At 51.0% G+C, this 27,688-nt stretch overlaps 2 protein-coding genes across 6 annotated transcripts; one reads left to right on the top strand and one right to left on the bottom strand.

Annotated features, from left to right (window-relative positions):
* Nucleotides 1–48: 48 nt before the first annotated feature.
* Nucleotides 49–8,168, bottom strand: LOC105469391 (anaphase promoting complex subunit 11). 3 transcript variants are annotated; one of them, XM_071081842.1, is made up of 3 exons: nt 8,018–8,168; nt 5,057–5,176; nt 49–386 (listed from the first exon to the last, which is right to left on the bottom strand). In XM_071081842.1, the coding sequence occupies exons 2-3, from the start codon at nt 5,163–5,165 to the stop codon at nt 241–243; spliced, it is 255 nt and encodes an 84-aa protein (XP_070937943.1). In that variant the 5' UTR covers nt 5,166–5,176; nt 8,018–8,168; the 3' UTR covers nt 49–240. The 3 variants fall into 3 exon arrangements, with proteins under 3 accessions (XP_070937943.1, XP_070937944.1, XP_070937945.1); XM_071081843.1 differs by lacking the exon at nt 8,018–8,168 and adding an exon at nt 7,775–7,954; XM_071081844.1 differs by lacking the exon at nt 8,018–8,168 and adding an exon at nt 6,007–6,069.
* Nucleotides 8,169–8,269: 101 nt separating this feature from the next.
* Nucleotides 8,270–23,066, top strand: LOC105469314 (Aly/REF export factor). 3 transcript variants are annotated; one of them, XM_071081839.1, is made up of 8 exons: nt 8,270–8,558; nt 9,060–9,191; nt 10,560–10,707; nt 11,305–11,368; nt 11,470–11,647; nt 11,743–12,361; nt 21,041–21,180; nt 22,940–23,066. In XM_071081839.1, the coding sequence occupies exons 1-6, from the start codon at nt 8,301–8,303 to the stop codon at nt 11,755–11,757; spliced, it is 795 nt and encodes a 264-aa protein (XP_070937940.1). In that variant the 5' UTR covers nt 8,270–8,300; the 3' UTR covers nt 11,758–12,361; nt 21,041–21,180; nt 22,940–23,066. The 3 variants fall into 3 exon arrangements, with proteins under 3 accessions (XP_070937940.1, XP_070937942.1, XP_011718521.1); XM_071081841.1 differs by having other exon boundaries at nt 21,946–23,066; XM_011720219.3 differs by having other exon boundaries at nt 21,041–23,066.
* Nucleotides 23,067–27,688: the final 4,622 nt, after the last annotated feature.

Here is a 27,688-nt window from a genome sequence, read left to right as displayed (position 1 = left end):
GAGACCGCATCAATATGCTGAGAACACAGGCACCCAGCGGCCTCCAGCAAGATTTGAGTAGTTTAATGAGTTTTTACTTATTGGATAAAAGTGTCAACATGGTGATGGGAAAACAAACGCAGCTCCAGCCCTTGTTTCCAGCCCAGGGGCGCTGTCCCCAGCAGCAGCTACCGCAGCCATCAGCGCCAGCATGAGGAAGGGGCCGCGGGACACCCCCTCCAGCGAGGGCCAGGCCGGGCCTCACTCCTTGAACTTCCATTCCTGGCGACACATGGGGCAGTGCTGCTGCACCTGCTGCGCGTGCAGCCACTTGAGGATGCAGTGCATGTGGAAGCAGTGGGAGCACTGGCCCCACACCAGCGGGCAGTCGTCGCCAGGCACCTTGCCTACAGAGGGGAGGCGGGGAAAAGGACAGGCATGACCAGGCTGGACACAGAGCATGTGACAAGCCAGGCAGGGGTGCAGGTTGGGACCCTGGGCAGTGGCTCCAGCACTGCAGCCTCTCATGTTTCACAGAAGCCGAAATCAGGAGAGTTACCCAATCGGTCTCCTGACCAGCCTGCCCCCAGGCGAAGACCAGCAACTATGCCAGACCTGAGGCCTCCACCCCAGGCAACCACGCCCAGGCTCAGGCTCATCATGCTCAGCGGGGAGCCCAGGGACCCTGCTGAGGCGGCGGCATCAGGGAGGAGGCACTCTGGTCTAGACCACTGTCCCGTGCTTGAGGCTGGGGAAAAAGGGCATCGTCTGACCTACAGGCCCTGAGCCCACCTGCAGACACTTGATCTGTGATGCCAAAAAGGTCACATGAATGGTCAAGGCACCAAGGAGACACACATCTGAGTAGTGAACTGGTCTCTTGATCAAGGGCATGAGGGGTGGGGCTTGGGGACCTAGAAGACCCTTCCCTAGACTTCAGGAATCCGGGGTGCCGCCCCGGCATGTTGATGGGCCCTGCCTCCCAGGACAGGCACAGGCTGCGGGCACCAGCCCAAACACCTAGAAATGCTTTCTCCATGGAGAGGGCCTGACAGAGAGGGATACTCATATAAGCCATGATCAAGAGAAACAAGTGTCCCTGATCTCCAAGAGCCTGGAAAACCCCATGAAACAGCTGCTGCCAGCAAAGCACAGCAAGTCCCAGCCCCAGCCCTGTGGCAGGGTCGGTCTGGCATTGTGGAGCTGGAGCTCGTGGCCGCCCTCCTGTCCTGGCGGCACCGGCCCCACAGCATGCCCACTCCCAGCCCTGGGAGGACCTGCCCATGGGGGCTTTCTAGCCTCAGCACAACTCTGCTTGAAATCACCCCTTTCAAATGAGAGCGAAGCCTGCGGCCCCCTGAGGAGAGGGTCTGAGTACGCAGGAGAGGCCCCGTTAGACAAAGGTGCCGCTTCGTTCTCGTGCGTTCCCCACCCGAAGCCGGCCTGGCGTGTCTGATGAGTCCGCAGATGCACTGAGGCTGACTCATTCAAGGACCTGCTGATCTCCTGATTGCATTTCTTTAAATTAAAACTCCTCTCCGCAAAACTGCATTGCCACAAGAGTCCTCTGGGATGCGGGATAGACTCACTGTTTACCAGCCTCGGGCTCCCACGGTCTTTGTCGAACTTAGCCACTCTGAATTTTTCAAAGGAGTTCAATTTTAGCAAAAGAAACCTGGTGCTGCTTAGCCCAGAAGCACGTTAGACTTGTCAAACGCTTTGCGCGTTAACACTGACTCACTATAACTTAACCATCAGCAGGTCCAAAAATCAGACTCTCAACTCCTTAGTGTGCAGCCAACAGGCCCCATTTGAACAAAGTCTGAGCGCACTGAGCCAGTGGAGAGATGCTGAGAGTTCAGGGTAGCACCCCTCTGGATGTCCCATCACAGGCCCAGCTGGCATGGTGCAGGCCGGGCTCTGCAGGCTGCCTGTGGACCCTCCACTGCAGTCAGTCGGGGGCTGCCTAGTGCCGCCTCTAATCCACAGGATTCACCACCCACATCTGGCCCACAGATGCAGCCAGACTAGGCGTGGACACATGGTTTGGAGGAATTTCAGAAGTTAACCTGCTGCTCCAGAAGTTGAGTGACTGCCCTCAGAGCACCCCGTGCTGTCTTTGTTACATCCTTAAGAGCAATTTAAAAGGGATCAAATAAAACCATGCCTTGTGAATGCCTAGTTATTAACCTAATTAGCTATTAAGTACAAATCCAATCAGGCAGAGTCAATCAATAATTTCCTAATATTACACCCTACCCATTTGATTAAATGAGGATTAATTCCTGAATAATAAGATTTCTGTTTAGCTAGAGCCAATGTAAAAGTTAAGCCTAGAATAACAAGTATTTGTACTGGCCAGGCACCACGCCTATAATCCCAGCACTCTGGGAGGCTGTGGCAGGACAGAGTCAAGAGTTTGAGACCAGCCTGGGAAATACAGTGAGACTCCATTTCCACAAAAAAAAAAAAAAAAAAAAAAAAATTAAAAATGTATGTAGTTTTGTTCAGGCATGGTGGCTCACGTCTGTAATCCCGGTACTTTGCTAGGCCAAGGCAGGCAGATCCCTTGAGCCCAGGAGTTCAAGACTAGCCTTGGCAACACAGCAAAACCCTGTCTCTACAAAAAATTAAAAAACAAATTAGCCAGGCATTGTGGAGCCTGCCTACAGTCCCAGCTACTTGAGAGGCTGAGGTGGGAGAATCACTTGAGCCCAGGAATTGAAGGCTACAGTGAGCTATGATTTTGCCACTGCACTGCTGCCTGGGTGACAGAGCAAGACCTTGTCTCAAAAAAAAAAAAAAAAATTGTACTAAGATTCAGTCATTTCAACTTCACCTAAAGAAGCAAAGACGGGTGGGCGCAGTGGCTCACACCTGTAATCCCAGTACTTTGGGAGGCCGAGGTGGACGGATCACCTGAGGTCAGGAGTTTGAGACCAGCCTGGCCAACGTGGTAAAACCTTATCTCTGCTAAAAATATAACAAATTAGCTGACTGTGGTGGTGTGCGCCTGTAATTCCAGCTACTTGGGAGGCTGAGGCTGGAGAATCCCTTGAACTCAGAAGGGTGGGTGTTGCGGTGAGCTGAGATGGTGCCACTGTACTCCAGCCTGGGCAACAGGGCAAGACTCTATCTCAAAAAAAGAAGAAAAAAAAAAGCAAAGCCAGATGAGTGTGGTGGTATGCTACTTGCAAGGCTGAGGCAGTGAGATTGCTGAAGTTCAAGTCCAGCTTGGGCAACATAGTGAGACCCTGTCAATCAATATGGGCATACACCTGGCCCCACAAAAATACGCCTGGTTACTTGGGATAGTAGGGAGCTTCTCGATCCTCCCCATTCCCCGCTGTCCTCTCCATTGCCCACTGTCCTCTGGGGAGTTCTTCTTGTCCTCCCTGGGCAAAACCTTGACCCTTGCTTCTGCTTTACGTTCATTTTGGTCTCATGAAAAACCATTTTGCTGATACAAAACTCTGCTTTCAACCTAAATGTAATTAAACTTTTTTTTTTTTTTTTTTTGAGACGGAGTTTCACTCTTGTTGCCCAGGCTGGAGTGCAATGGTGCGATCTTGGCTCACCACAACCTCCACCTCCCAAGTTCAAGCGATTCTCTTGCCTCAGCCTCCTGAGGAGCTGGGATTACAGGCATGCGCCACCATGCTCGGCTACTTTTTTGTATTTTTAGTAGAGATGAGGTTTTATCATGTTGGCCAGGCTGGTCTCAAATTCCTGACCTCAGGTGATCCGTCCACCTTGGCCTCCCAAAGTGCTGGGATTACAGGCGCCTGCCACCATGCCTGGCTAATTTTTTTTTTATTTTTAGTAGAGACAGGGTTTTGCCATGTTGGCCAGGCTGGTCTCGAACTCCTGGCCTGAAGCAATCCGCCTGCCTTGGCCTCCCAAAGTGTTGGGATTATAGGCGTGAGCCACTGCACCTAGCTTATACCATTCAATTTTGAGAATTTTCAAATAAAAAGTTTAAACTAATCTTTTTTTTTTTTTTTTTGAGACGGAGTCTTGCTCTTGGCTCATGGCAACCTCCGTCTCCCAGACTGAAGCGATTCTCCGGCTTCATCCTCCCCAGTAGCTGGGATTACAGGCACGTGCCACACGCCCAGCTAATTTTTGTATTTTTAGTAGAGATGGCATTTCACCATGTTGGCCAGGATGGTCTCCTGACCTTGAGATCTGCCTCCCTCAGCCTCCCACAGTGCTGGGATGACAGGTGTAGGCCACCACACCCTGCCTCGAGCTCTTGACCCTGTGATCTGCCTGCTTCGGCCTCCCACAGTGCTGGGATGACAGGCGTGAGCCACCGTGCCGGCCTCGATCTCTTGACCTTGTGATCCGCCCACCTTGGCCTCCCACAATGCTGGAATGACAGGTGTAGGCCGCCCGCCTGGCCTCTAATCCCTTTTTAATCCCACGTATTTCACAGCTGAGTTTCATGCTATCAAGTCTGTGCAGGATCTTTACACAAACATGAGTCCCAACCACCTGGCTTTTATTCTATCAACTTTTCTTCATGAAATGACAATGAAAATGTTGGGGGGGTGCAGTGGCTCATGCCTGTAATCCCATCACTTTGGGAGGCTGAAGCAGGTGAATCACCTGAGGTTGACAGTTTGAGACCAGCCTAACATGAGAAACCCCGTCTTTACTGAAAAATACAGAATTAACCGAGTGTAGTGGCGCACGCCTGTGATCCCAGGTACTCAGGAGGCTGGGGCAGAAGAATCGCTTGAGCCCAGGACGCAGAGGTTGCGGTAAGCCGAGATTGCGCCACTGCACTCCAGCCTGGGCAACAAGAGCGAAACTCTGTCTCAAAAAAAAAAAAAAAAAGAAAAGGAACTGTGGGGATGTCATGCAGGTTTAACAGGAGCCACCGAGGCTAGTGCAGCAGGCAGCACGGAGGGGACACTCACAGTCGGGGCAGCTCAGACACCACGGAGGGGACACTCACAGCCGGGGCAGCTCAGACAGCACGGAGGGGACACTCACAGCCGGGGCAGCTCAGACAGCACGGAGGGGACACTCACAGCCGGGGCAGCTCAGACAGCATGGAGGGGACACTCACAGTCGGGGCAGCAGCCGTTAAATGCCATCCTGCAGATGCCACAGTTCTCATCGTTGGCCACCCAGAGCCAAGTGGCCACACCATTCCAGCACTTAATCTTCACCTTCATGGCAACAGAGCCTGTGGTGGAGGGGAACAGGACGACTGGCTAAATTGAGTCTGCAGAGCTAGAACATTTAGGCGCCAAAATAGGTATAAGCCTGGCACAGTTTAGTCCCAGCTACTCAGGGAGCCAAGGCAGGAGGATCACTCCAGCCCAGGAGTCCAAACCTAGCCTGGGAAACATCGTGAGCCCTGTTTCTATTTTATTTTACTTTTATTTTTATTAATTTTTTGTTTTTTGAGACGGAGTCTCACTCTTGTCACCCAGGCTGGGGCGCAGTGGCATGATCTCACCTCATTTCTTGTGCCTCTGCCTCCTGAGTAGCTGAGACTATAGGCACGCGACTCCACACCAGACTAATTTTTGTACTTTTAGTAGTCGAGGTTTCACCACGTAGGCCAGGCTGGTCTTAAACTCCTGGCCTCAAGCGATCTGCCGCCTCAGCCTCCCAAAGTACTGGGATTACAGGCGTGAACCACCGTGCCCTGCTGTGAGCCCCATTTCTATTAAAACAAATAACAGGTAAAGGGCTCTGGGTACAGAGGGTCAGGGCTACAGGGGAGCTACTGCAGAACAGCGAGCCCTGGCAGCAATCCACTGTGGCTCACGACTGTAATCCCAGCACTCTGGGAGGCCAACTTGGGAGGATCGCCTGAGCCCAGGAGTTTGAGACCAGCCTGTGTAACATAGTGAGACTGTCTCTACCAAAAAAAAAGAAGAAAAGGAAAAGAAAGAACTATCTGTGAGGTTTCTTTAGCCGTCTAGAGAAAGGACACACTTTTCTCTCCAAGGGAGGGAACTCAGCTCCTCACGGACAGAGATCACACTGTCAGGAGTTTCATTTTACCTCATGTTGAGGATATCTTCAAAGATCTCAAGTGGGTCTGGCCAACATGACAAAACCCCGTCTCTACAAAAATACAAAAATATTAGCTGCAGGTGGCGGCTCATGCCTGTAATCCCAGCACTTTGGGAGGCCGAGGAAGGTGGATCACTTGAGGTCATGAGTTCAAGACCAGCCTGGCCAACATACTGAAACCCTGTCTCTACTAAGAATACAAAAAATTAGCCGGGTGTGGTGGTGGGCACCTGTTATCCCAGCTACTCGGGAGGGTGAGGCAGGAGAATCACTTGAACCTGGGAAGCAGAGGTTACAGTGAGCCGAGATCATGCCATTGCATTCCAGTGTGGGCAACAGAGTGAGGCTCCATCACACGTACACACACAAAATTAGCCAGGCGTGGTGGCGCACACCTATAATCCCAGCACCCAGCTATTCGGGAGGTTGAGGCACAAAAATCGCTTGGACCCAGGAGGCAGAGGTTGCAGTGAGCCAAGATCACAGCACTGCACTCCAGCCTGGGCGACACAGTGGGACTGTCTCAAAAAAAAAAAAAAAAAAAAAGCCTGCTGTGGTGGCATGCACCAGCTGCCTGAGAGGCTGAGGCGAGAGGATAGCTGGAGCCCAGGAGTTCAAGGCTGCAGTGAGCCAAGATCACACCACTGCACTCCAGTCTGGGTGACAAGGGGAGACCCTGGCTCAAAAAACAAAAACAAAAGCAAATATCTCAAAACAACTTAAAATTCATGAAGTGGGCTGGGTGTGGTGGCTCACGCCTGTAATCCCAGCACTTTGGGAGGCCAAGGCGGGCGGATCACCTGAAGTCAGGAGTTTAAGACCACCCTGACCAACATGGCGAAACCCTGTCTCTACTAAAAATACAACTAATTTCTCTACTAAAAATACAACAATTAGCTGGGTGTAGTGGCACATGCCTGTAGTCTCAGCTACTTGGGAGGCTGAGGCAGGAGAATCGCTTGAACCCAGGAGGCAGTGGTTGCAGTGAGCCAAGACTGCCCCACTGCACTCTAGCCTGGGCGAAAGAAGACTGTCTCCAAAAAAAAAAAAAAAAAAAAAAAAAAAAAAAAAAAATTCCATGAAATAGCACATTGGTTTTCATTAATAAGTTGCAAATATGTCATATAATTTCTTTTGGAGACAGGGTCTGGCTCTGTCACCCAGGCTGGAGTGCAGTGGTGCCATCATGGCTCACTGCAGCCTCGACCTCCTAGGCTCAAGCGATCCTCCCACCTCGGCCTCCCAAGTAGCTGGTAGTACAAAAGTGCACCACCAAACCCAACTAATTTTTTTTTTTTTTTTTTTTTTTTGAGACGGAGTCTCGCTCTGTGGCCCAGGCTGGAGTGCAGTGGCCAGATCTCAGCTCACTGCAAGCTCCGCCTCCCGGGCTTACGCCATTCTCCTGCCTCAGCCTCCCGAGTAGCTGGGACTACAGGCGCCCGCCACCTCGCCCGGCTAGGGTTTTTTTGTATTTTTTAGTAGAGACGGGGTTTCACCGTGTTATCCAGGATGGTCTCGATCTCCTGACCTCGTGATCCGCCCGTCTCGGCCTCAACTAATTTTTTTTTTGAGATGGGGTCTCACTATGTTGCCCCAGCTGGTCTCAAACTGCTGGGCTGAAGCGAACCTCTTGCCTCGGCCTCGCAAAGCGCTGGGATTGCAGGCGTGACCGCGCACGAAAACTTGTAAAGGATATGACTAGCAAATTGTGAGAGTGCAGACTCGGGGGTCTGCAGGTGGGGACCAAACAACCAACCCGCAGCTCTTCTGCGGCGGCTGTCGCCCGCCGAGGCCGCGTCCGCTGGACCCCGCCGCGAGCCGAGCGCACAGTCCCGGGCGGGAGCGGAAACAAGGACTCCCAGCGGCTGCCGGGCACCCGCCGCGCCCGCAGGGCCCCCAGCGCCCCCAGCCCAGGGCGATCGGGTGGGGCGTGCGGGGAGGGAGGGGCGCGCAGGCTCCGCCCCCAACGGCTGCCGCCCCACCCCCTGCGCCCTCGCACCTTCGCCAACCTAATCACGCGCCGCCCTGCCCGCCCTTCCGTTGGCAGCGCCGGCGTCCGCGCGGGAAGGTATAAAAACGACCTCAGTCGCGGCCCGGCTCCCTCAGCAGCGCCCGCCGAGTCCCGCGAGCCAGTGCGCACGCGCCTTCCCGCCTCACCCCGTCCCGCGCGCGCAGCCGTCCGCCGGCGGCCAATCAGCAGTCGCTCCGAGGCCGTGGCACCGGAAGGCCTCACGAGGCGCCGGAAGTGACGCGCCGGCGTGCTGACGCGCGGGCTCGAGCCGATGCCCGATTCCGCGCCCGCCATGGCCGACAAAATGGACATGTCTCTGGACGACATCATTAAACTGAACCGGAGCCAACGAGGCGGCCGCGGCGGGGGCCGGGGCCGCGGCCGGGCCGGCTCCCAGGGCGGTCGCGGCGGTGGGGCGCAGGCCGCCGCGCGAGTGAGTCGAGGCGGCGGGCCCATCCGGAACCGGCCGGCCATCGCCCGCGGCGCGGCCGGCGGAGGCGGCAGGAACCGACCGGCGCCCTACAGCAGGGTGAGTGCGGAGGCCGGCCGCGCCGGAGAGCGGGAGGGGACCAGCCGGGGCCGGGGCGTCTCGCGGTGGAGACCCGGGCCGGCGGACAGATAGGGCCGGTGGAGCGGCCGCCCGGAGGTCCGGAGGGTGCGTGTGGGCGCGGAGGGGGTGGTGGGCGGGAGCGAGGTCGTTCTTTCGGGGCCCGGTCTCGGAGGCTGAGACTCTTCCCGGCTCTTTGTTTGTTCCGGCCGCCGGGGCCTCGTGGCGGCAGGAGAGGAGGGGACGCTGGGCGCGGCACCGGCGGCGGGAAGTTAGTCGAAGGGAACTGAAGTTGTGCGGCCGCGGTGGGACCGTGCCGCCTCGGGCTGGGGCAGCTGCTGCGCCGGAGGGAGCGCTGGCGGCCCCGTCTCGGCCGGATCCTCTCAGGCCGGGAAGAGGAAGGGTCCGGAGTAGCCGTGAGGGCCAGGAAAGGCCTGCACTGAGACTCACGGATCTGCTGTTGTTGCGGTTTTTTTTCTTCAGCCAAAACAACTTCCCGACAAGTGGCAGCACGATCTTTTCGACAGTGGCTTCGGGGGTGGTGCCGGCGTGGAGACGGGTGGGAAACTGCTGGTGTCCAATCTGGATTTTGGAGTTTCAGACGCCGATATTCAGGTAAGAGACGAGGGCTTCTCGGTGAGCCGTTCGCCCTGCACAGGACCGATCGTGATTTGGGGGATGGGGCCCTGAGTCCCCTTCCCGCCTTAGCCAAGGGAGCGCTCCCAGCTCTCAAGGGCTGCAGGACAGACCTGGCTCTAGTAAAGCCAGGCTCAGTCCGCAGGCAGGTGCGAGCCTAGCCGAGCCTGAGGAACTGCTGCTGATAGTCTGAATATGGGTTCTGTGAGTGAACATCCCCAGCCAGGGCTTCCAGTTTCTAACAGGGACCAAGACTGATCAAATGTGAGTGGTTGTTGGCTGTTTAACCCAGCCCAGTTGCTCTTTAAATGTTGTGCCCCTTTTAGTGGGTTAATGTGAGAAAAATAATCTTTTTTATGTACCTTATGAAGCACAGGAAGCCTGTGTGATTTTCTGGCTCTGTTTGCCTTGAGTATTGTCTTATAAAGACGTTGTACGCTGCGGTTTTATCACTCCCCACCCCCGTGTCCCTTCAGTGACATGATTCTCAAGCCCATCTTTGGTTGAAGCTTTTCTTTTTTTAAAAAAGAAAAATTGAATCCCAATGGCATTTAAACTTGTTTTCTGGTTAAGAAATGATTTTTTGGGAATCAGTTTTGGAGATGGCTGGGCAGGGTTCAGTTGCCCACAGCCCAGCCATTTGCCTTGGGAGGACAGAGTAGGGCCAGTGAGCACTCACAGTGTCTCAACACTTTTTTTAAGGTGGTTTCTAGCATCCACTGGAAACCGCTTTTGGTGAACTCCAGTTCCCGCTGTGTGCCTGCGGCCGGAGTATCCCCACACTCTGGGTTCCCTCTCCAACTCCCAGCCTGCCTGAGGTCAGGGCAGTTTCCATGGCAGCGCTTGACTTCAGACTTTGCGGCAGGCTTGAGTAGGAGGAGAGGGAAAGGTGAGCCAGAACCTGCCTCTGGGGGAGGGGCTGGGGTCAGGGCTCCCGAATCTACAGGCCCTTCAAGCTGGTCTGATATCGGACTGCTTCCCTTGCTCTTGCTCTTGATCTTGGCCTTTACCGTTTCTTGGAACAGCCCTTGGGTGTGTTGTAAATTTTCCTTCGTTGAGGAGGATAGTGGCTTAATTTTGTGCCCCTTGCTAGTGGGCTTTGCGACTTCCTCTATCTGCATCATGGTACACGTGTCAGGTCCCCACAATGGCAGGAGCCCTCAGACCCAGGTGCTCTTGGAAGTTGCTGTCCCTTCTGCCCCACCCTTCCCTCATTTCCCGTTACCACTGTCCTGCCTCCCAGGGAACCACCCCCAAAGCAACTCACGCTTCCAGGGCCTGTCCCTGGGCCACCAGAAGGAACCCAGTTTTGTTGCTTTTCTGACAACTGTTCTTTGCAACTCCCAGGAACTCTTTGCTGAATTTGGAACGCTGAAGAAGGCGGCTGTGCACTATGATCGCTCTGGCCGCAGCTTAGGAACAGCAGACGTGCACTTTGAGCGGAAGGCAGATGCCCTGAAGGCCATGAAGCAGTACAACGGCGTCCCTCTGGATGGTGAGTCTGGGGGTAGACCCACGCTGACTGTGGGGCTTGTGGAGTTTGGGGCTGGCACCTGTCCAGGTAGGAAAATGGGGTACCCCTGTGGCTGAGGACACTTTGCATTTGCCCCTTTGTCTCTCTCTTCCATCTGCCACCTCTCATGCTGCCCCACACATCTGGACCAACCTCTTGTGAACCCCCATCCAGCAAGCTACATCCCTCCCCTCCTTCAGCTCCTTCCGGAAGATTCACTTCTGTGAAGCCTTCTCAGAACCGCCATAGTACACCTCTGAGTGCGGGGCTGTAGTCGTAAAGACAAAGGTACCGGTTCTTCTTCGTCAGGTCACCCACACCTCTCCACCCACGAGCACCCTGACACCTCAGCAAGCAGCCCACCCAGTCTGGACTGAGAAGGATGAGGAGGTGTTGGTGGGGTTGCTTCCTTGCCATTTTGTTCTCCCACCAGTATCTCCAGGCCATTTCCCTTGTCGGGGGCATTTGAGACACACAGAGGCCCTTTCCAGTGTTTGCATGGAGACCAGGGTGTGGTGCCAGCTGGGTTGGTTTCAGAGCCTCTCATTAGAACGTGCCCTCTTGTATTCTTTGCCGCAGGCCGCCCCATGAACATTCAGCTCGTCACATCACAGATTGATACACAGCGGAGACCTGCACAGAGGTGACTTCCGGGGCCTCTGGGGAAGGGTGTTGGCCTAGGGTGTAGCTGTATCGCCCTTGGGGTTCTTCCAGCTATGCGAACGGTTTCGTTTTCCTTGCTAGCGTAAACAGAGGTGGCATGACTAGAAACCGTGGCGCTGGAGGTTTTGGTGGTGGTGGAGGCACTCGGAGGGGCACCCGTGGAGGCGCCCGTGGAAGAGGCAGAGGTGCCGGCAGAAATTCAAAGCAGCAGCTTTCGGCAGAGGAGCTGGATGCCCAGCTGGACGCCTATAATGCGAGAGTGAGTCCCGGGGGAGCCAGCTGGGGGCCCGGTCGAAGCCACAGTGGGGAGCAGGCCTTCTGTGAATGCGAGCCTCTTTTTCCTCTGTGTTTCAGATGGACACCAGTTAAACAGACCGGCAAATCCGCGTGTGGAACAGGACCCAGGCGTTTCCTCTTGCTCCCTGGTCGGGGGTGGGCGGTGGCTGGGGCTGTGCGGCCAATGATGGATTTGTTTCTTTTATGTTTTAAAATAGGATTTAAAAACTCATGTAAAGGTTTTTTTTTTTTTTCCTTTTTTTTTTTTTTTTAAATTCTGAAACAGACCTGTTTTGTACCGAGTTATTTTTGGGATAAATTTTACCGGTTGCTGTTGTGGAGAAGGTGGCGTTTCCACCTTTTCCATAATAAAATAGAAATGTGTGTAGAACTGGAACTGTTTGATTCGTCCCACTGTTGGAGTCCAAGCCTGGGCTAGGACTTTGGTGTCTGTCCAGCTGGTGGGGGGGAACCTGAGTTGGGGATGGAGGGTGCAGCCCCATCTGGTGTTGGACGCCTGACGCTGGCATGGGTTGTGGGGGTGGTGGGGGGTCCCCACTCCTGGAGGGCCGAAGCTGCCTGCTTCCTTTCTCATTCTCTTTCCTGCCTCACACCTAACGCCTTCCTCTCTAACTCACCAGGTGGGAGGACACCTTTGCCCGGAGCCACCTGTTGACCCTTGTGCCTGTGCCTCCAGGTGAGGGGAGGTTGGGGTGGGGCGGGCTGCCCTGTGTGCTGTCCACAGACTTCCCACAGCCAGAGCATCTCTGGGCTATTCCTTCCTTTCTGGTACTTTGGTTTTCAGAGAAACGTGGATTCAGCAGTTTTGACTTGGTAGTGTAATTCCTTTGTTTTTCTATTTTTTTTTTTAACGTTGCCACAGAGCAAGGTATGAGGATTCTCTCTTAGTTGTGTATTTGATGAAGTGACTGGTGGAAGCTGTGACAATCTGTCCATTTAAGAGTGGGGCGGCTGGGCGTGGTGGCTTACACCTGTAATCCCCAGCACTTTGGGAGGCTGAGGCAGGCGGATCACCTGAGGTCAGGAGTTCAAGAGCAGCCTGACCAACATGGCGAAACCGCGTCACTACTAAAAATACAAAATTAGCTGGGTGTGGTGGCGCATGCCTGTAATCCCAGCTACTCGGGAGGCTGAGGCAAAAGAATCGCCTGAACCGGGGAGGTGGAGGTTGCAGTGAGCTGAGATTGTGCCATTGCACTCCAGTCTGGGCAACAAGAGTAAAACTCCGTCTCAAAAAAGAGTGGGGCAACGTCTGATACCTGTAATCCCAGCACTTTGGGAGGTCAGGGCAGGAGGATCTCTTGAGCCCAGAAGTTGGAGACCAGCCTAGGCAACATGGCAACACCCCGTCTCTACTAAAAATACAAAAATTAGCTGGGTGTGGTGGCATGCTCCTGTAGTCTCAGCTAGTCTAAAAGCTGAGGTGGGAGGATTGCTTGAGCCCTGGAGGTCGAGGCTGCTGTGAGCCATTATCATGCCGCTGCACTCCAAGCTGGGCAGTGGAGAGAGAGCCTTATGCCCCCGATGCTGGATTGGTGACAGCACTTTGAGAATGAGATGGGAAGGGGGACAAGGAAGCTCCCGAGTTTTGCCTGATGCCACTGTCCCACTGCTGGGATGTACAGAAGACCAGGGCAGTGGGTAGTGGTAGTGGAGAGACAGACAGGAATATACGCCGTGTCTGCAGAAACCTTTCCCTGCACCAGCGGCTCCTGCGGGCACACATCCCAGGCTAAGCTTGCTTCCATGGTGGGATGGACCTGGCTGAGTCATGGGCAGGGGAGTGTGACTAAGGGTGGCCCTTTCACTGTTGGTCACAGATGTCACTACAGGTCAGCAGCTGCCATCTAAGCAGCTTGCCCCATGCCAGCCAGGGCCACAGTCTAGAAACCCAGATGAGCAGGATGACTAATCTTGGCCCTTCCAGAAGCCCAGTCTAGCAGGAGAAAGGATTACTAAGTACCTAGCTTTAGTTGCTGTGAATGTGACAGGAAAATGTCATCAGTTCAGTGAGTTGGAATCAGGTTATCCCCAAGCAGGTGCCCTTGGCCTGGCCTCAGTGTTGGAGCAAGACCTGAGCAGGCTCATGCCAGGCAGGGGGGCTGCTCTCTGGGGCCGTGCTAGGACTGGCTCCCTGCTGCTTAGGAAGTGGAGAGGGCACCTGGTGGACTGGTATGATCAGCCTCTGGAGGGTGTGACAAATGCCAGGACTGACAGGCAGCACTGCTTTGGTTGTGCAGTAGTGACGTAACAGGTATTTGGAGGAAGGAATGACTTACTGGCATTTGGGGCTTACTGGCATTCTCAGGAGTGAGGGGCATGGGAATGAAGTATTATGAGGCCTTGGGGGACTGGGTGGGTAGGTGTCGTTGCTGAGGGGTGTCAGCATCTGGAGTGCTCCGCATCGGACAGGCTGGGCAGAGGCACCAGCTGGCCCGCAGGAGAGCACTGCCTAGAGCCAGACCTCTCCAGTTTGTCAGCTGATAGCACGTGGACACGTTGAGGTAGTGTCCACATGTGGCATGGTCTTGGGAGGGTTGGAGGTTATGGAAGTAGAGAAAATGATGTCATAGAAACAATAGCTGGCATTTGCTGGGGGTCCAGTGGTGGGTCTTTGAGGCAGGTGCTGCCGAGTGGTCAAAGGAGAATGACCTGATTCTGTTCCTGGGGTGGGGGCAGGGCTGGCCATTTATAACTAGGGTAGAGGCTGGGTCTGGAAGCCACTGGGGCTTTTGGTGGGCAGCAGGTCAGGTAGCTGGGCTGAGCCTCATCGTACCCAGCCTTCATTTCCTTATTCATAAAACACAAAACCTTACTTTACTTCCAAGGCTAGAGGACTATTTAATTTATTGTCCCATTGGGGGGCTTATGAGACAGGAGCGGGCTTTTCCACTGACTGCACAGACAGCAAGTAGACCTGAGGTCTTGGCCAGCTGGGCTGTCTGGTCCTCTCCTGAAGGGTGCTGCCAGTCCTCCGGGCACAGGGCCTTGCAGGGCAGACACTCCACACTGCCCAGCGCCCTGCTGCCCCCCCACCTGGTGACTGAGTGATGTTTTGCTCAGGCAGCAAGCTATAGCCCACAAACTGAACTGACAGCCTTTGCCCCATGGGCACTCGCGGGGAACCTTCTCTGCCTCTGGCAGTCCTGTGGTTCCGTGGTGCCATGTGCCTGTAATCCCAGCTACTCCGGAGGCTGAGGCAGGAGAACCGCTTGAACCGGGGAGGTGGAGGTTGCAGTGAGCCGAGATCGCGCCATTTCACTCCAGCCTGGGTGAAAAAGAGTGCAACGCCGTCTTGGAAAAAAAAGAAAGCACAGGGATTGACCCAGATGGGACATATGATTGAAGGGTGGCAAAGCCAGATTACACTCAGGGTGTTCAAATGTGGGGAGAAAAGGGAAGCCCTGTTCTTCCTGGTCCCTTTCCCTGGCCGGCATGGGTTGAGAGTAGGAACTGGCCAGCCCCAGGCAGGAGAGGCAGCATTCCTGTGGGACTTGGAGCTCTTCCAGGGTGGCACATGGCCTGCCCAGCTCTGTCTTCAGCCTGGGGTCCTTGGAGAGGGTCTCAGGTGTCAGCGTGCAGCTCCCACAGGTGCTCTGGCTTTTGGCTGGTGTGCACAGAGATCTAACAAGCAGTTTAGACTAGGAAGCTAATTGAATCATGTTCAGCCTCCTGTGGGTCAAGGGGCTACATTGTTGCTCTCAGAAATCCTTTCAGATCCCATGAGATGGTTATGTCTGCATCTGGCAACAGAGTTGTCATGTAAATGAGAAACTTTTGATTCTTACCTACAGTGAACTGATGGTCTGATACAGGAAACATACAAGTGATAGGTTGCAGTCTAGCCTAACGGGAGTGGAGTGTGCGGCATGGTGGGAACACAGGCTGCAAGAGCACTCCTCTGTCAGGCTGCACAGATGGTCAGCTGGTGTCCGAGGCTGCAGCGCTGCTGGACGTTCTACATACATTTCATTTATCCTCTCAGCCGTCTAGTAATACAGTCCTTCATTTTAGAGGTTTGTTTTTTTTTTTTTTTGAGGGAGCACTCAAACCTTCATCTTCCTGGTTCAAGCAATTCCCCTGCCTCAGCCTCCTGAGTATCTGGGATTACAGGTGCCTGCCACCACGCCCAGCTAATTTTTGTATTTTTAATAGCGACAGGGTTTCACTGTGTTGGCCAGGCTGGTCTGGAACTCCTGACCTCGTGATCCGCCCGCCTCGGCCTCCCAAAGTGCTGGGATTACAGGCGTGAGCCACCGTGCCCCGCAGGAAGTTCATTTTCTTACCCCACAGATACGTGGAGCCTGCTGCACTCCAGGCACCATTTCAGGTGCCAGGGAAACCAGCAGTGAATGAAACACGAAATCTCTGTCCTGGTAGAACACATTCTAATGAGGAAAAGACAAGACAGTGAAATACAAGATGTCAGATGGCGAAAAGGCTGTGGAAGAAAACAAAGGGACCAGGGAGGAGCTGGGCGGGACCCGGCCAGTCTTAGTTCTTCAGGGTCAGGCCTGCCCTCAATAAATAAATGGGTATTGGGGGAAGCTTCACTGGCAGAGAATGGCAGGTGCAAAGGTCCCATGGTGGGAACACACTTGGAAGGCTCAAGAACAAGCCAGGCCCCCAGCATGGCCAGGGTGGGCAGTTGACACGGCATTAATATCTGGCCCCTGCTAGGCCATGAAGGAAGGAGCCCTGTGAGGACATCACCCAGAGGTTGTGGTCTAGCCTGGGGAAGAGCCAGCCAGTGTGGGGAGGCCACGGGCTGGGGCCCGGCATGGAGGGCCTCGATGTAGATGACACCTGAAGGCAGAGGACGTGGAGTAGACTGACTTCTGTTTTGTTTTAAAAATATATAAAATATAGGCCGGTCTTGGTGGTTCACGCCTGTAATTCCAGCACTCTGGGAGGCTGAGGAGGGCAAATCACAAGGTCAGAAGATTGAGACCATCCTGGCCAACATGGTGAAACCCCCGTCTCTACTAAAAATACAAAAATTAGCTGGGCATGGTGGTGCATGCCTGTAATCCTAGCTACTCGGGAGGCTGAGGCAGGAGAATCGCTTGACCCCGGGAGTCGGAGGTTGCAGTGAGCTGAGATTGTGCCACTGCACACCATCCTGGCGACAGAGTGAGACTCCGTTTCAAAAAAATATATATACACACACACAGAGACATATACGTATATGTACACATATATATACATATATATATAATACAAAGTGCTTGCTTTTTTTTTTTTTTTGAGACAGAGTCTATCACCCAGGCTAGAGTGCAGTGGCGTGATCTCAGCTCATTGCAACCTCCACTTCCAAAATTCAAGCAATTCTTCCGCCTCAGCCTGCAGCCTCCTGAGTAGCTGGGACTCCACCTGTGCTCCACCACACCCAGCTAATTTTTGTATTTTTAATAGAGATGGAGTTTCACCATGTTGGTCAGGCTGGTCTCAAACTCCTGACCTCAAGTGCCCACCTCAGTCTCCCAAAGTGCTGGGATTACAGGTGTGAACCACTGTGAGCCACCACACCCAGCCTAAACTGTTCTTAAAACTTGTTTATACCTGGGTATGGTGGTGTTTCCTTGTAATCCAGCTACTTGGGAAGATTGCTTAAGCCCAGAGATTTGAATCCAGCCTGGGCAATACAGTGAGACCCTGTCCCACCAGCCCCCAATAAAAAGTACAAAAAAGAAAACCAGTTTTTTAGTTCAAAAAGTAGCATTCAGTAATCACAAAAGGGTATTTACCCTTTTGTGGTTCCATTTGGTACACATTGGTGCGAACCAAATTGCCTTCCCAGGACCCTCCGGGGAGAATGCTGTTACTTTGCAGGGTTGTCGGAAGTAAGAGCTTTATTGAGATGTAATTAACGTTATGAAATTCACCCACTTAAAGTCACTGCACAGGTCAGCGGCTTTCCCTATATTCACCGTGTCACACATCCACCACCATCGAATTTCAGAAAAAAAACCTACCCACTAGTTAGGCCAGGCGCGGTGGCTCACGCCTGTCATCTCAGCACTTTGGGAGGCCGAGGCGGGCGGATCACCTGAGGTCAGGAGTTTGAGACCAGCCTGACCAACATGGAGAAACCCTGTCTCTTACTAAAAATGCAAAATTAGCCGGGCGTGGTGGCACATGCCTGTAATCCTAGCTACTAGGGAGACTGAGGCAGGAGAATTGCTTGAACCTGGGAGGTGGAGGTTGCAGTGAGCCAAGATCGTGCCATTGCAGTCCAGCCTGGGCAACAAGAGTGAAACCCCATCTTAAAAAAAAACAACAAAAAAACCTACCCACTAGCAGTCACTCCCTAGCCCCAGCGACCACTAACCTTCATTTTGTCTCTGGATTTGCCTATTCTGGACATTTCATAAAATCAGTGTCATTAGTATCTACCTTCTTTGACTTAACATAATAGATTTCTTTTTTTTGAGACGGAGGCGCTCTGTCGCCCAGGCTGGAGTGCAGTGGTGCAATCTCGGCTCACCGCAAGCTCTGCCTCCTGGGCTCAAGACATTCTCCTGCCTCAGCCTCCCAAGTAGCTGGGTCTACAGGCGCCCACCACAACGCCCAGCTAATTTTGTTTTTGTATTTTTAGTAGAGACGGTTTCATCATGTTAGCCAGGATGGTCTCGATCTCCTGACCTCATGATCCATCCACCTGGGCCTCCCAAAGTGCTGAGATTACAGGCATGAGCCACCACACCCGGCCAGGTTTCTTTTTTTAAGAGACAGGGTCTCGCTTTGTCACGAGGCTGGAGTGTGGTAGCTCAATCATAGCTTACTGTAAATGCAAATCCTGGGCTCAAGCAATCTTCCCACCTCAGCCTCCCAAGTAACTGGGACCACAGGCACATGCTGCCACATCCAGCAAAGTTGTTTTTTCTTTTCTTTTTTTTTTTTTTTTTGAGATGGAGTTTCACTCTTCTCACCTGGGCTGGAGTGCCATGGTGCAATCTCGGCTCACTGCAACCTCTGCCTCCCGGGTTCAAGTGATTCTCCTACCTCAGCTTCCCAAGAAGCTGGGACTACAGGCACCCACCACCACGTGGCAAATGTGTTTTTAGTAGAGACGGCATTTCACCCTGTTAGCCAGGATGGTCTCTATCTCCTGATCTGCCCGTCTTGGCCTCCCAGAGTGCTAGGATTACAGGCGTGAGCCACCGTGCCCATCCCCAGCCAGCGTTTTGAATGTGCATCTGTGTTGTACTATGTCTAAGACTATTCCTTTTTATGGCCGACTACTGGCATAGATATACCACGTTTTTTTTTGTCTATTCATCTGTTCATGGACATTGGGGTTGCCTCCACTCCATGACTTTATAAGAATGATGCTGCTGTGAACATTTTTATATACATTTTATATTAACATCTTTTCAATTCTCGAGTAGAATTGCTGGGTCATGAGGTAACTTTAATTTTTTGAGGAACTGCCAGACTTTTCGAAGCAGCTGCAGCATTTTATATTTCTACCAGCAATGTATGAGGGTTCCAATTTCTCCACATTCTCACCAACACTCATCTTTTATAGTTTAGTCATCCTACTGGGTGTGAAGTAATATCTCATTGTGATTTTGCTTTGCAGTTTCTTCTTTGTAATTTTTTTTTTTTTAATGTCTTTAGTCTCTATCTTTTTTATGTCTGGACTGAATAGACGTTACCATGGATAAATCGCCACCGTGGCAGATTTAGAAGGACTTTACTTGGAAACACACATATCCTAAATGGAATTAAATTTCCTATTATCAGTGGCATTCATCACATTCAACAAAGTAGCATCATAAAAGGTTGATTTTGTTGAGCATAATGAATACCTGAACTCCAGTTACATAAAGATGAGGATCATGTCTCTTCCTATTACCTTATGTCATTAAGTTTTATAGAAAAACTTGTCTCAGGCCAGGCACAGTGGCTCACGCCTGTATTTCCAGCACACTGGGAGGCTGAGGCAGGCAGATCACAAAGTCAGGAGATCGAGACCATCCTGGCTAACACGGTGAAACACCATCTCTACTAAAAATACAAAAAAATTAGCCAGGCGTGGTGGTGGGCGCCTGTAGTCCCAGCTACTTGGGAGGCTGAGGCAGGAGAATGGCATGAAACCGGGAGGCAGAGCTTGCAGTAAGCCAAAATCGCACGACTGCACTCCAGCCGGGGTGACAGAGCAAGACTCTGTCTCAAAAAAAAAGAAAAAAAAAAAAAACTTGTCTGAAAAGTGCTATGATATTCTTCCTGAAATGGACATAGTACCATCTCAGTATCTTTAAAAAAAAAAACTAAAAACTAAATTTTTAAAAATTGTGTTTTGAGACAAGGTCTCCCTCTGATGTCCAGGCTAGAGTGCAGTGGCACAAACACAGCTAACTGCATCCTGGAACTCCCAGGATCAAGGGATCTCCCACCTCAGCCTCCTTATGCTGGGACTACAGGCAACCACCACCGCGCCTGGCTGGTTTTTAAAACTGTATAGATGGGGTCTCACCATGTTGCCCAGGTTGGTCTCGAACTCGTGCACTCTTCTTGCACTCTAGGGATCCTCCTGCCTTGGCCTCCCAAAGTGTTGGAATTACAGGCGTCAGCCACCACACCCAACACAGCCTATTAATGTCAGTCTATTTCTCTGTTTAACTACGAATTTCCTGAAATGTTACCATTTTTATATTCAGATTTATAGAAAAGAAGCTTTTGTCTTTTATGACCTTGACACTTTTGAAGGGTACTGTCAGCTGTTTCGTAGAATGTCCCTTGCATTGGGGACTCCGACCTTATGACTGGACAAGGTTTTTGTTTTTTTGGTTTTTTTTTTTTGAGATGGAGTCTCACTCTGTCTCCCAATTTGGAGTGCAGTGGTGTGATCTCAGCTCACTGCAACCTCTGCCTCCCAGGTTCAAGCGATTCTCCTGCCTCCGCCTCCCAAGTAGCTGGGATTACAGGCGCCCAACACCACGCCTGGCTAATTTTTGTATTTTTAGTAGAGACAAGGTTTCACCATGCTGGCCAGGCTGATCTTGAACTCCTGACCTTGTGATCCATCTGCCTTGGCCTCCCAAAGTGCTGGGATTACAGGCCTGAGCCACCATGCCCTGCTGGTTTATTTTTTGGCATGAATACCACAGCTGGGATGTCCTCTTCTCAATGCATAGTGGAGATACGCAATGTCAGTCTGTCCAACCCTTGGTCGTGTTAGTTCAGGTGGCAGTTGCGGCTGCCGGGCCTTCTCCACTACATAGTTACTGTTTTCCCTTTGTCATCCATAAATACCTCGGGGAGATACTTCCAGACTAAGTGAATGTCTGTTTCTCTTCCAAGTTTTACCCACTAATTTCTAATTTTTTTTTTTTTTTTTTTTTTTGAGATGGAGTCTCACTCTGTTACCCAGGCTGGAGTGCAGTGGCACAATCTCAGCTCACTGCAACCTCCGCCTCCCAGCTTCAAGCAATTCCCATCTCAGCCTCCCAAGCAGCTGCGATTACAGGCACACGCCACCATGCCCAGGTAATTTTTTTTGTATTTTTAGTAGAGACGGGGTTTCACCATGTTGCCCAGGCTGGTGTTGAACTCCTGAGCTCAGGCAATCCACCCACCTCGGCCTCCCAAGGTGCTAGGATTACAGGCGTGAGCCACCGCGCCCGGCCTACCCACCAATTTCAGCATCCACTGGTGGGTCTTGCAATGCAGTAATTATTAACTTAGTTTTCAAAGGTGATTTTTGCATTTTCCTCATTCCTTTGACGTTTATTAATTGGAATTCGTCTCTAAGAAAGAGCAGTCCCTTCTCCAGCTTTTTTTTTCTGAGACAGGGTCTTGCTCTGTCGCTCAGGCTGCAGTGCAGTGGCTGTATCATGGCTCACTGCAGCCTCGACCTCCCGGACTCAAGTGATCATTCCATCTCAGCCTCCTGAGTAGCTAGAACCACAGGTGCTCACCACCATGCACAGCTAAGTTTTTGTATTTCTTGTAGAGATGGGGTTTCCTTATGTTGCTCAGGCTGGTCTCAAATTCTCGAGCTCAAGTGATCCGCCCGCCTTGGCCTCCCAAAGTGCTGGGATTGCAGGCATGAGCCACTGCGCCAGACCTACCATTTATTTCTTTAGATGTGTGTATCAGTATGAACTCAAGGGATGTTTGTTTGAGTCTGTGAGTCATAATCTGATACTGTCATGCTTTGGCCACTGGGAGCTCCTGGAGATTGTCTCCTGTGCCCCATCCTTATTTAAGCACTTCCTTATTTTGGGATGTCTTCGGTTTTCCTTGTCCCAGCTCTGGACCCAGCTACTTCTCCAGGGAGCCCTCCCTCACTGGAGACGGATTTAGCAACCAAGACCTGGGCAATGGCTGTGCTTGTTGCTTCTGGGCCCTCCTGGGACAGAGCTGGGAAGTGGATCTGTGACACGTGCTTATGCAATTACCCCCGTTGGTTTCTGTAGCTGTCCAGTTCCTACTGTTCCTGTCTCACCTGCCCCTTTCCTTATGTGTAGTTTCTTCCTGTGACAGGGGTAAACCTGGCTCTCAGATTGACACGACATTCACTTATGCCATGTCAGTGCTGTAGGTGAACTGCTCAACCTGTGCCCCCAGGAGGCACAGTCACTATGGAGGGCACCTTCCTTAATTGTGCACTGTTGTTTTTGTGTTTGACCTGTAGCGTCTACAGTACTGGTTTCAAACGTTGCCTAGATGATTTCTTTTCTTTCCACCTCCTCCTGCAAATTATGTGATTTGCATAATTTGTACATAGTTAGGTTCATTTGTTAGTTTGTATTCCTTTTGGCTTCCCCCATATCCTCGTTGACTTTTTCTTTCTTTTGTAATTTATGTATGTTATAATGAAATTTATATGAGGGTGTATAATTTTCATAAATGTTTATGGTTTACATGTATTAGCTGTTATTATTAAGAAGTCACCCTGGGATTGACTGGCCAACCATTTGGTGAAAGATAGCAATAAATAATACATCATGAAAGATTTTAATGTAAAAATAAAGCCATGAAAGTACCAGGAAATAAATCTTTTCATTTTAATTACATCAGCTTGTCTGTGATCATGTAGCCTAAGGTAGGCTAGAGTTAATTTTTATGTTATCTCTACACATTATTGAAGTGAATTATAAAATGTTGTAGCATGTTAATTACTTGTAAATTAATATCTATATATGAAAATTAATGTGAGCATATATTTAGTATATAAATCCTTCATAAGTAATTCAAGTTACTCTTAATGATATCTTAAGACTTAAGATTCCTTTTTTTTTAGCTTGTGTTGAATATATCAACATCCAAGAGTTGATGATGCTGCTTAAGGAAAGAAACCTCATGTTTACCTTTGGAAGTTGTAAGGGCACTGACTTATAAAAACTGGGAAATAAAAGGAAAGAATCAGGCATTTGTCTTTTCTGTATGAAGTATTTAATTTTGGGGCAACAATTGATGACAGGGGGTCCTTTTTTAAAAAAATAAAGAACTCCAGCTAAGAAATACAGAAATAATTAGAAAATCAGGCCAGGCACGGTGACTCACGCCTGTAACCCCAACACTTTGGGAGGCCAAGGCATGAGAATCACTTGAACCCAGGAGGCGGAGGTTGCAGTGAGCCACGAGTGTGCCCCTGCACTCCAGCCCAGGCAAAAGAGCAAGACTTTCTCAAAAAAATCCCAAAATTAGAAAATCAGCATTTTGCAGTGCCCAATAAAATGATGCATGTGAGAAACAGTGAAAATTGACAATGACAGTTGAGGAGGCCACTGATAATGGGTGGACCGGACCAGCCCAGCTTCCCAGAACCAACCATACCTCACTACAGGTAGGACCAGAAGACAAGTCCAATGAGGTGAAGCAGCAGAAGGCCCCCAGCACTGCCTCTACAACTCGAACTGGGCTCCTCCTGCCTAAGAAGGGCAGAGGATGGGAGAGGGTTCACAGGACACCGGAGGGATCAGCCCAGCAAATCCAGAACACAGGACATTGTCAGCAAAACACCTGCTCCTCAACACCTGAGTGGCACGAAGCACAGAAGAGGAAATGGAGGCAGTGGCCTCCCAGTGCACAGCGTGGCCTCTGTCCAGACCCTGATGTGGGGACACGATTGCAAGAAGAAACTTGGGGAAAATTGAGCAGAGACTATTAGATGTCAGAAAGCATTGGCAGTTGTGGTGGGTGTGTTCATGGTATTGTTAGGTAAAAAAGAAGAGTCCCTATCTTTGCAGGACAGTAAGGACTTTTTTAACTTCTGTAAGTCACCAACCTGGGCAACATGGCAAAACCCATCTCTACAAAAAAAATACAAAAAGTACCCAGACTCATTGCTGTAACATAAAAAAAAAAAAAAAAAATTAACTGGGCATGGTGGTGCTACCTGTGGTCCCAACTACTTGGGAGGATGAGGTGGGAGGATCCCGTGAGCTCCAGAGGTCGAGGCTGCCAGGAGCCAAGATTGTGCCGCTGTACTGCCTGGATGACAGAGCAAGACCCAAAAAACAAAAACTTCTGTAAATCAAACAGTCTCACAAACTCAAAACAAACAGAACCTTGGGAAACAATTACCACCAAGAACATGAATAGGCAGTTCACAAACATGGAAAAAGCTGGAAGCTGGACAAAGTAGTACATGCCTATAGTCCCAGCTACCTGGGAGGCTGAGGTAGGAGGATCACTTGAGCCCAGGAATTTTTTTTTTTTTTTTTTTTTTTTTTTTTTTTTTTTTTTGAGACGGAGTCTCGCTCTGTCGCCCAGGCTGGAGTGCAGTGGCCAGATCTCAGCTTACTGCAAGCTCCGCCTCCCGGGTTCCCGCCATTCTCCTGCCTCAGCCTCCCAAGTAGCTGGGACCACAGGCGCCGCCACCTCGCCCGGCTAATTTTTTGTGTTTTTAGTAGAGACGGGGTTTCGCCGTGTTAGCCAGGATGGTCTCGATCTCCTGACCTTGTGATCCGCCCGTCTCGGCCTCCCAAAGTGCTGGGATTACAGGCTTGAGCCACCGCGCCCGGCTAGCCCAGGAATTTGAATCCAGCTCGAACAACATAGATCCTATCTTAAAAAGTTTCGGCCGCGTGTGGTGGCTCGTGCCTGTAATCCCAGCACTTTGGGAGGCTGAGGCCGGCAGATCACAAGGTCAAGAGATCAAAACCATCCTGGCCACAATGGTGAAACCCCGTCTCTACTAAAAATACAAAAATTAGCTGGGCATGGTGGCACGTGCCTGTAGTCCCAAGCTACTCAGGAGGCTGAGGCAGGAGAATCGCTTGAACCCGGGAGGTGGAGCTTGCAGTGAGCCAAGATCGTGCCATTGCACTCCATCTCAAAAAAAAAAAAGGTTTTTAAAAAACAAAATTATTTTAAAAGTTCCAGTGATGCAAGAAAGTCAGTTAAAATAATGTGATGCCATCATTCTAGGACATAGCATTGGCAAAGACATATGTCTGTGTGTGTGTCTTTTGGGTTTTTTTTTTTTTTTTGAGAGACAGGGTCTCTCTGCTGCTGAGGCTGGAGTGCAATGGTGCCATTTCAACTCACTGCAACATCCGCCTCCTGGGTTCAAGCAATTCTTCTGCCTTAGCCTCCCGAGTATCTGGGATTACAGGCATCTCCCATCACGCCCAGCTAATTTTGTATTTTTAGTAGAGATGGGATTTTTACCATGTTTGCCAGGCTGGTCTTGAACTCCTGACCTCAGGTGATCCGCCCGCCTTGGCCTCCCAAAGTGCTGGGATTACAGGCATGAGCCACCATGCCTGGCCCTATGTGTACAAAATTTTGAAGAATCTTACAGACCAGTGAGTTTTCAGGGTTGCAGGATATAAAATCAACATATAAATCAGTTGTATTTTATATATTAGCAACCAACAAGCCAAAAATGACATTAAGAAAATTCCAATCACACAGTACTAGAGAGACTAAAATACTTAGGAACAAATTTAACAATAAAGTGTCAGACTTGTGCACTGAAAGCTAAAATACTGAGCTAAATTTCCACTTTTATGGTTTGGGAGATACAGTATTGTTAAGTTGGTAGTTCTCCCCAGATTGTTCTATAGAGTCAACAGAATTCCTATCAAATTCCTTTTCCCAGGCCTTTTTATAGAAATTAAAATTTGTATTAATAAAATATAAGTTAAATGTATATTAATAAAGTTATGTGGACATTTCTAGGACCTAGAGTAGTCAAAACAATTTTTTATTTTGAAACAGGGTCTTTTTTTTTTTTTTGAGACGGAGTCTCGCTCTGTCGCCCAGGCTGGAGTGCAGTGGCGGGATCTCGGCTTACTGCAAGCTCCGCCTCCCGGGTTCACGCCATTCTCCTGCCTCAGCCTCCCGAGTAGCTGGGACTACAGGCGCCCGCCACCTCGCCCGGCTAATTTTTTTGTATTTTTTAGTAGAGACGGGGTTTCACTGTATTAGCCAGGATGGTCTCAATCTCCTGACCTCGTGATCCGCCCGTCTCGGCCTCCCAAAGTGCTGGGATTACAGGCTTAAGCCACCGCTCCCAGCCTCTTTTTTTTTTTTTTTTTGAGATGGAGTCTTGCTCTGTCGCCCAGGCTGGAGTGCAGTGGTGCGATCTCAGCTCACTGCAAGCTCTGCCTCCCTGGTTCACACCATCATCCTGCCTCAGCCTCCCAAGTAGCTGGGACTACAGGTGCCCGCCACCATGCCCAGCTAATTTTTTGTATTTTTAGTAGAGATGGGGTTTCACCATGTTAGCCAGGATGGTCTCTATCTCCTGACCTTGTGATCCATCTGCCTCAGCCTCCCAACATGCTGGGATTACAGGTGTGAGCCACCGCGCTCGGCCTTTTTTTGGTTTTTTTTTTTTTTGGAGACAGAGTTTTGCTCTTGTCACCCAGGCTGGAGTGCAATGGCACAATCTCGGCTCACTGCAACTTCTGCCTCCCGGTTTCAAGCAATTCTCTTGCCGCAGCCTCCCGAGTAGCTAGGATTACAGGCATGCGCCACCATGCCTGGCTAGTTTTATATTTTTTAGTAGAGACCACACTTCACCATGTTGGCCAGGCTGGTCTTAAACTCCTGACCTCATGTAATCCACCCTCCTCGGCCTCCCAAAGTGCTGGGATTACAGGCGTGAGCCACCGTGCCCAGCCTATGGTGAATAAATTTTCAACAAAGACGGCGAGGCATTGCACTGGGGGAAATCGCAGTTTCTCAACAAGAGGTGCCAGGACAGGTGGATGTTCCTACACACAGAAAAGATGTTCACTCCGTATGCAAAAGTTAACCTAAAAAATATGGACTGTAGATCTAAGTGTCAACAAGCATAAAATATAGCAGAAGATCACAGAAGAAAATACGAGGGAAAATCTTTACAATATCCAGTTGGGCTAAGAGTTTGTTTTTGAGATAGGGTTTCTGTCACCCAGGCTGGAGTGCAGTGGTACAATCATAGCTGACTGCAGCCTTGACACCAAGGGCTCAAGTGATCTGCCTTCCTCAGCTCAGGAGTTCTCAGGATAGCAAAGGCATGAGCCATGTGGAAAAAAACTACTTCACTAGAATAAAAGGTTTTGCCCCTTAGAAGACATCATTAAGAAAATGAAAGACAGGCCGGGCGCGGTGGCTCAAGCCTGTAATCCCAGCACTTTGGGAGGCCGAGGTGGGCGGATCACGAGGTCAGGAGATCGAGACCATCCTGGCTAACCCGGTGAAACCCCGTCTCTACTGTAAAATACAAAAAACTAGCCGGGCGAGGTGGCGGGCGCCTGTAGTCCCAGCTGCTCGGGAGGCTGAGGCAGGAGAATGGCATGAACCCGGGAGGCGGAGCTTGCAGTGAGCTGAGATCCGGCCACTGCACTCCAGCCTAGGCGACAGAGCGAGACTGCGTCTCAAAAAAAAAAAAAAAAAGAAAAGAAAAGAAAATGAAAGACAAACCACATAAAATGTCTGCAAATCACATATCTTTTTTTTTTTTTTTTTTGGAGACTGAGTTTTGCTCTTGCAGCCTCTGCCTTCTGGGATCAAGCAGTTCTCCTGCCTCAGCCTCCCGAATAGCTGGGACTAC

Source organism: Macaca nemestrina, chromosome 17 (genome assembly GCF_043159975.1).
Source record: "Macaca nemestrina isolate mMacNem1 chromosome 17, mMacNem.hap1, whole genome shotgun sequence".
NCBI lineage: Eukaryota > Metazoa > Chordata > Mammalia > Primates > Cercopithecidae > Macaca > Macaca nemestrina.
This window is presented reverse-complemented; position numbering and strand designations above follow the sequence as displayed.

What these genes read in the sequence shown, in the direction of transcription:
- LOC105469391 (XM_071081842.1), bottom strand. Translation starts at nt 5,165, where the DNA reads ATGAAGGTGAAGATTAAGTGCTGGAATGGTGTGGCCACTTGGCTCTGG. An exon ending in TAACGGCTGCTGCCCCGACT is followed by an intron (nt 387 to 5,056) that starts GTGAGTGTCCCC and finishes TCCCCTCTGTAG; the next exon opens with GCAAGGTGCCTGGCGACGAC.
- LOC105469314 (XM_071081839.1), top strand. Translation starts at nt 8,301, where the DNA reads ATGCCCGATTCCGCGCCCGCCATGGCCGACAAAATGGACATGTCTCTG. An exon ending in CAACGGCGTCCCTCTGGATG is followed by an intron (nt 10,708 to 11,304) that starts GTGAGTCTGGGG and finishes TCTTTGCCGCAG; the next exon opens with GCCGCCCCATGAACATTCAG. An exon ending in CAGCGGAGACCTGCACAGAG is followed by an intron (nt 11,369 to 11,469) that starts GTGACTTCCGGG and finishes TTTCCTTGCTAG; the next exon opens with CGTAAACAGAGGTGGCATGA.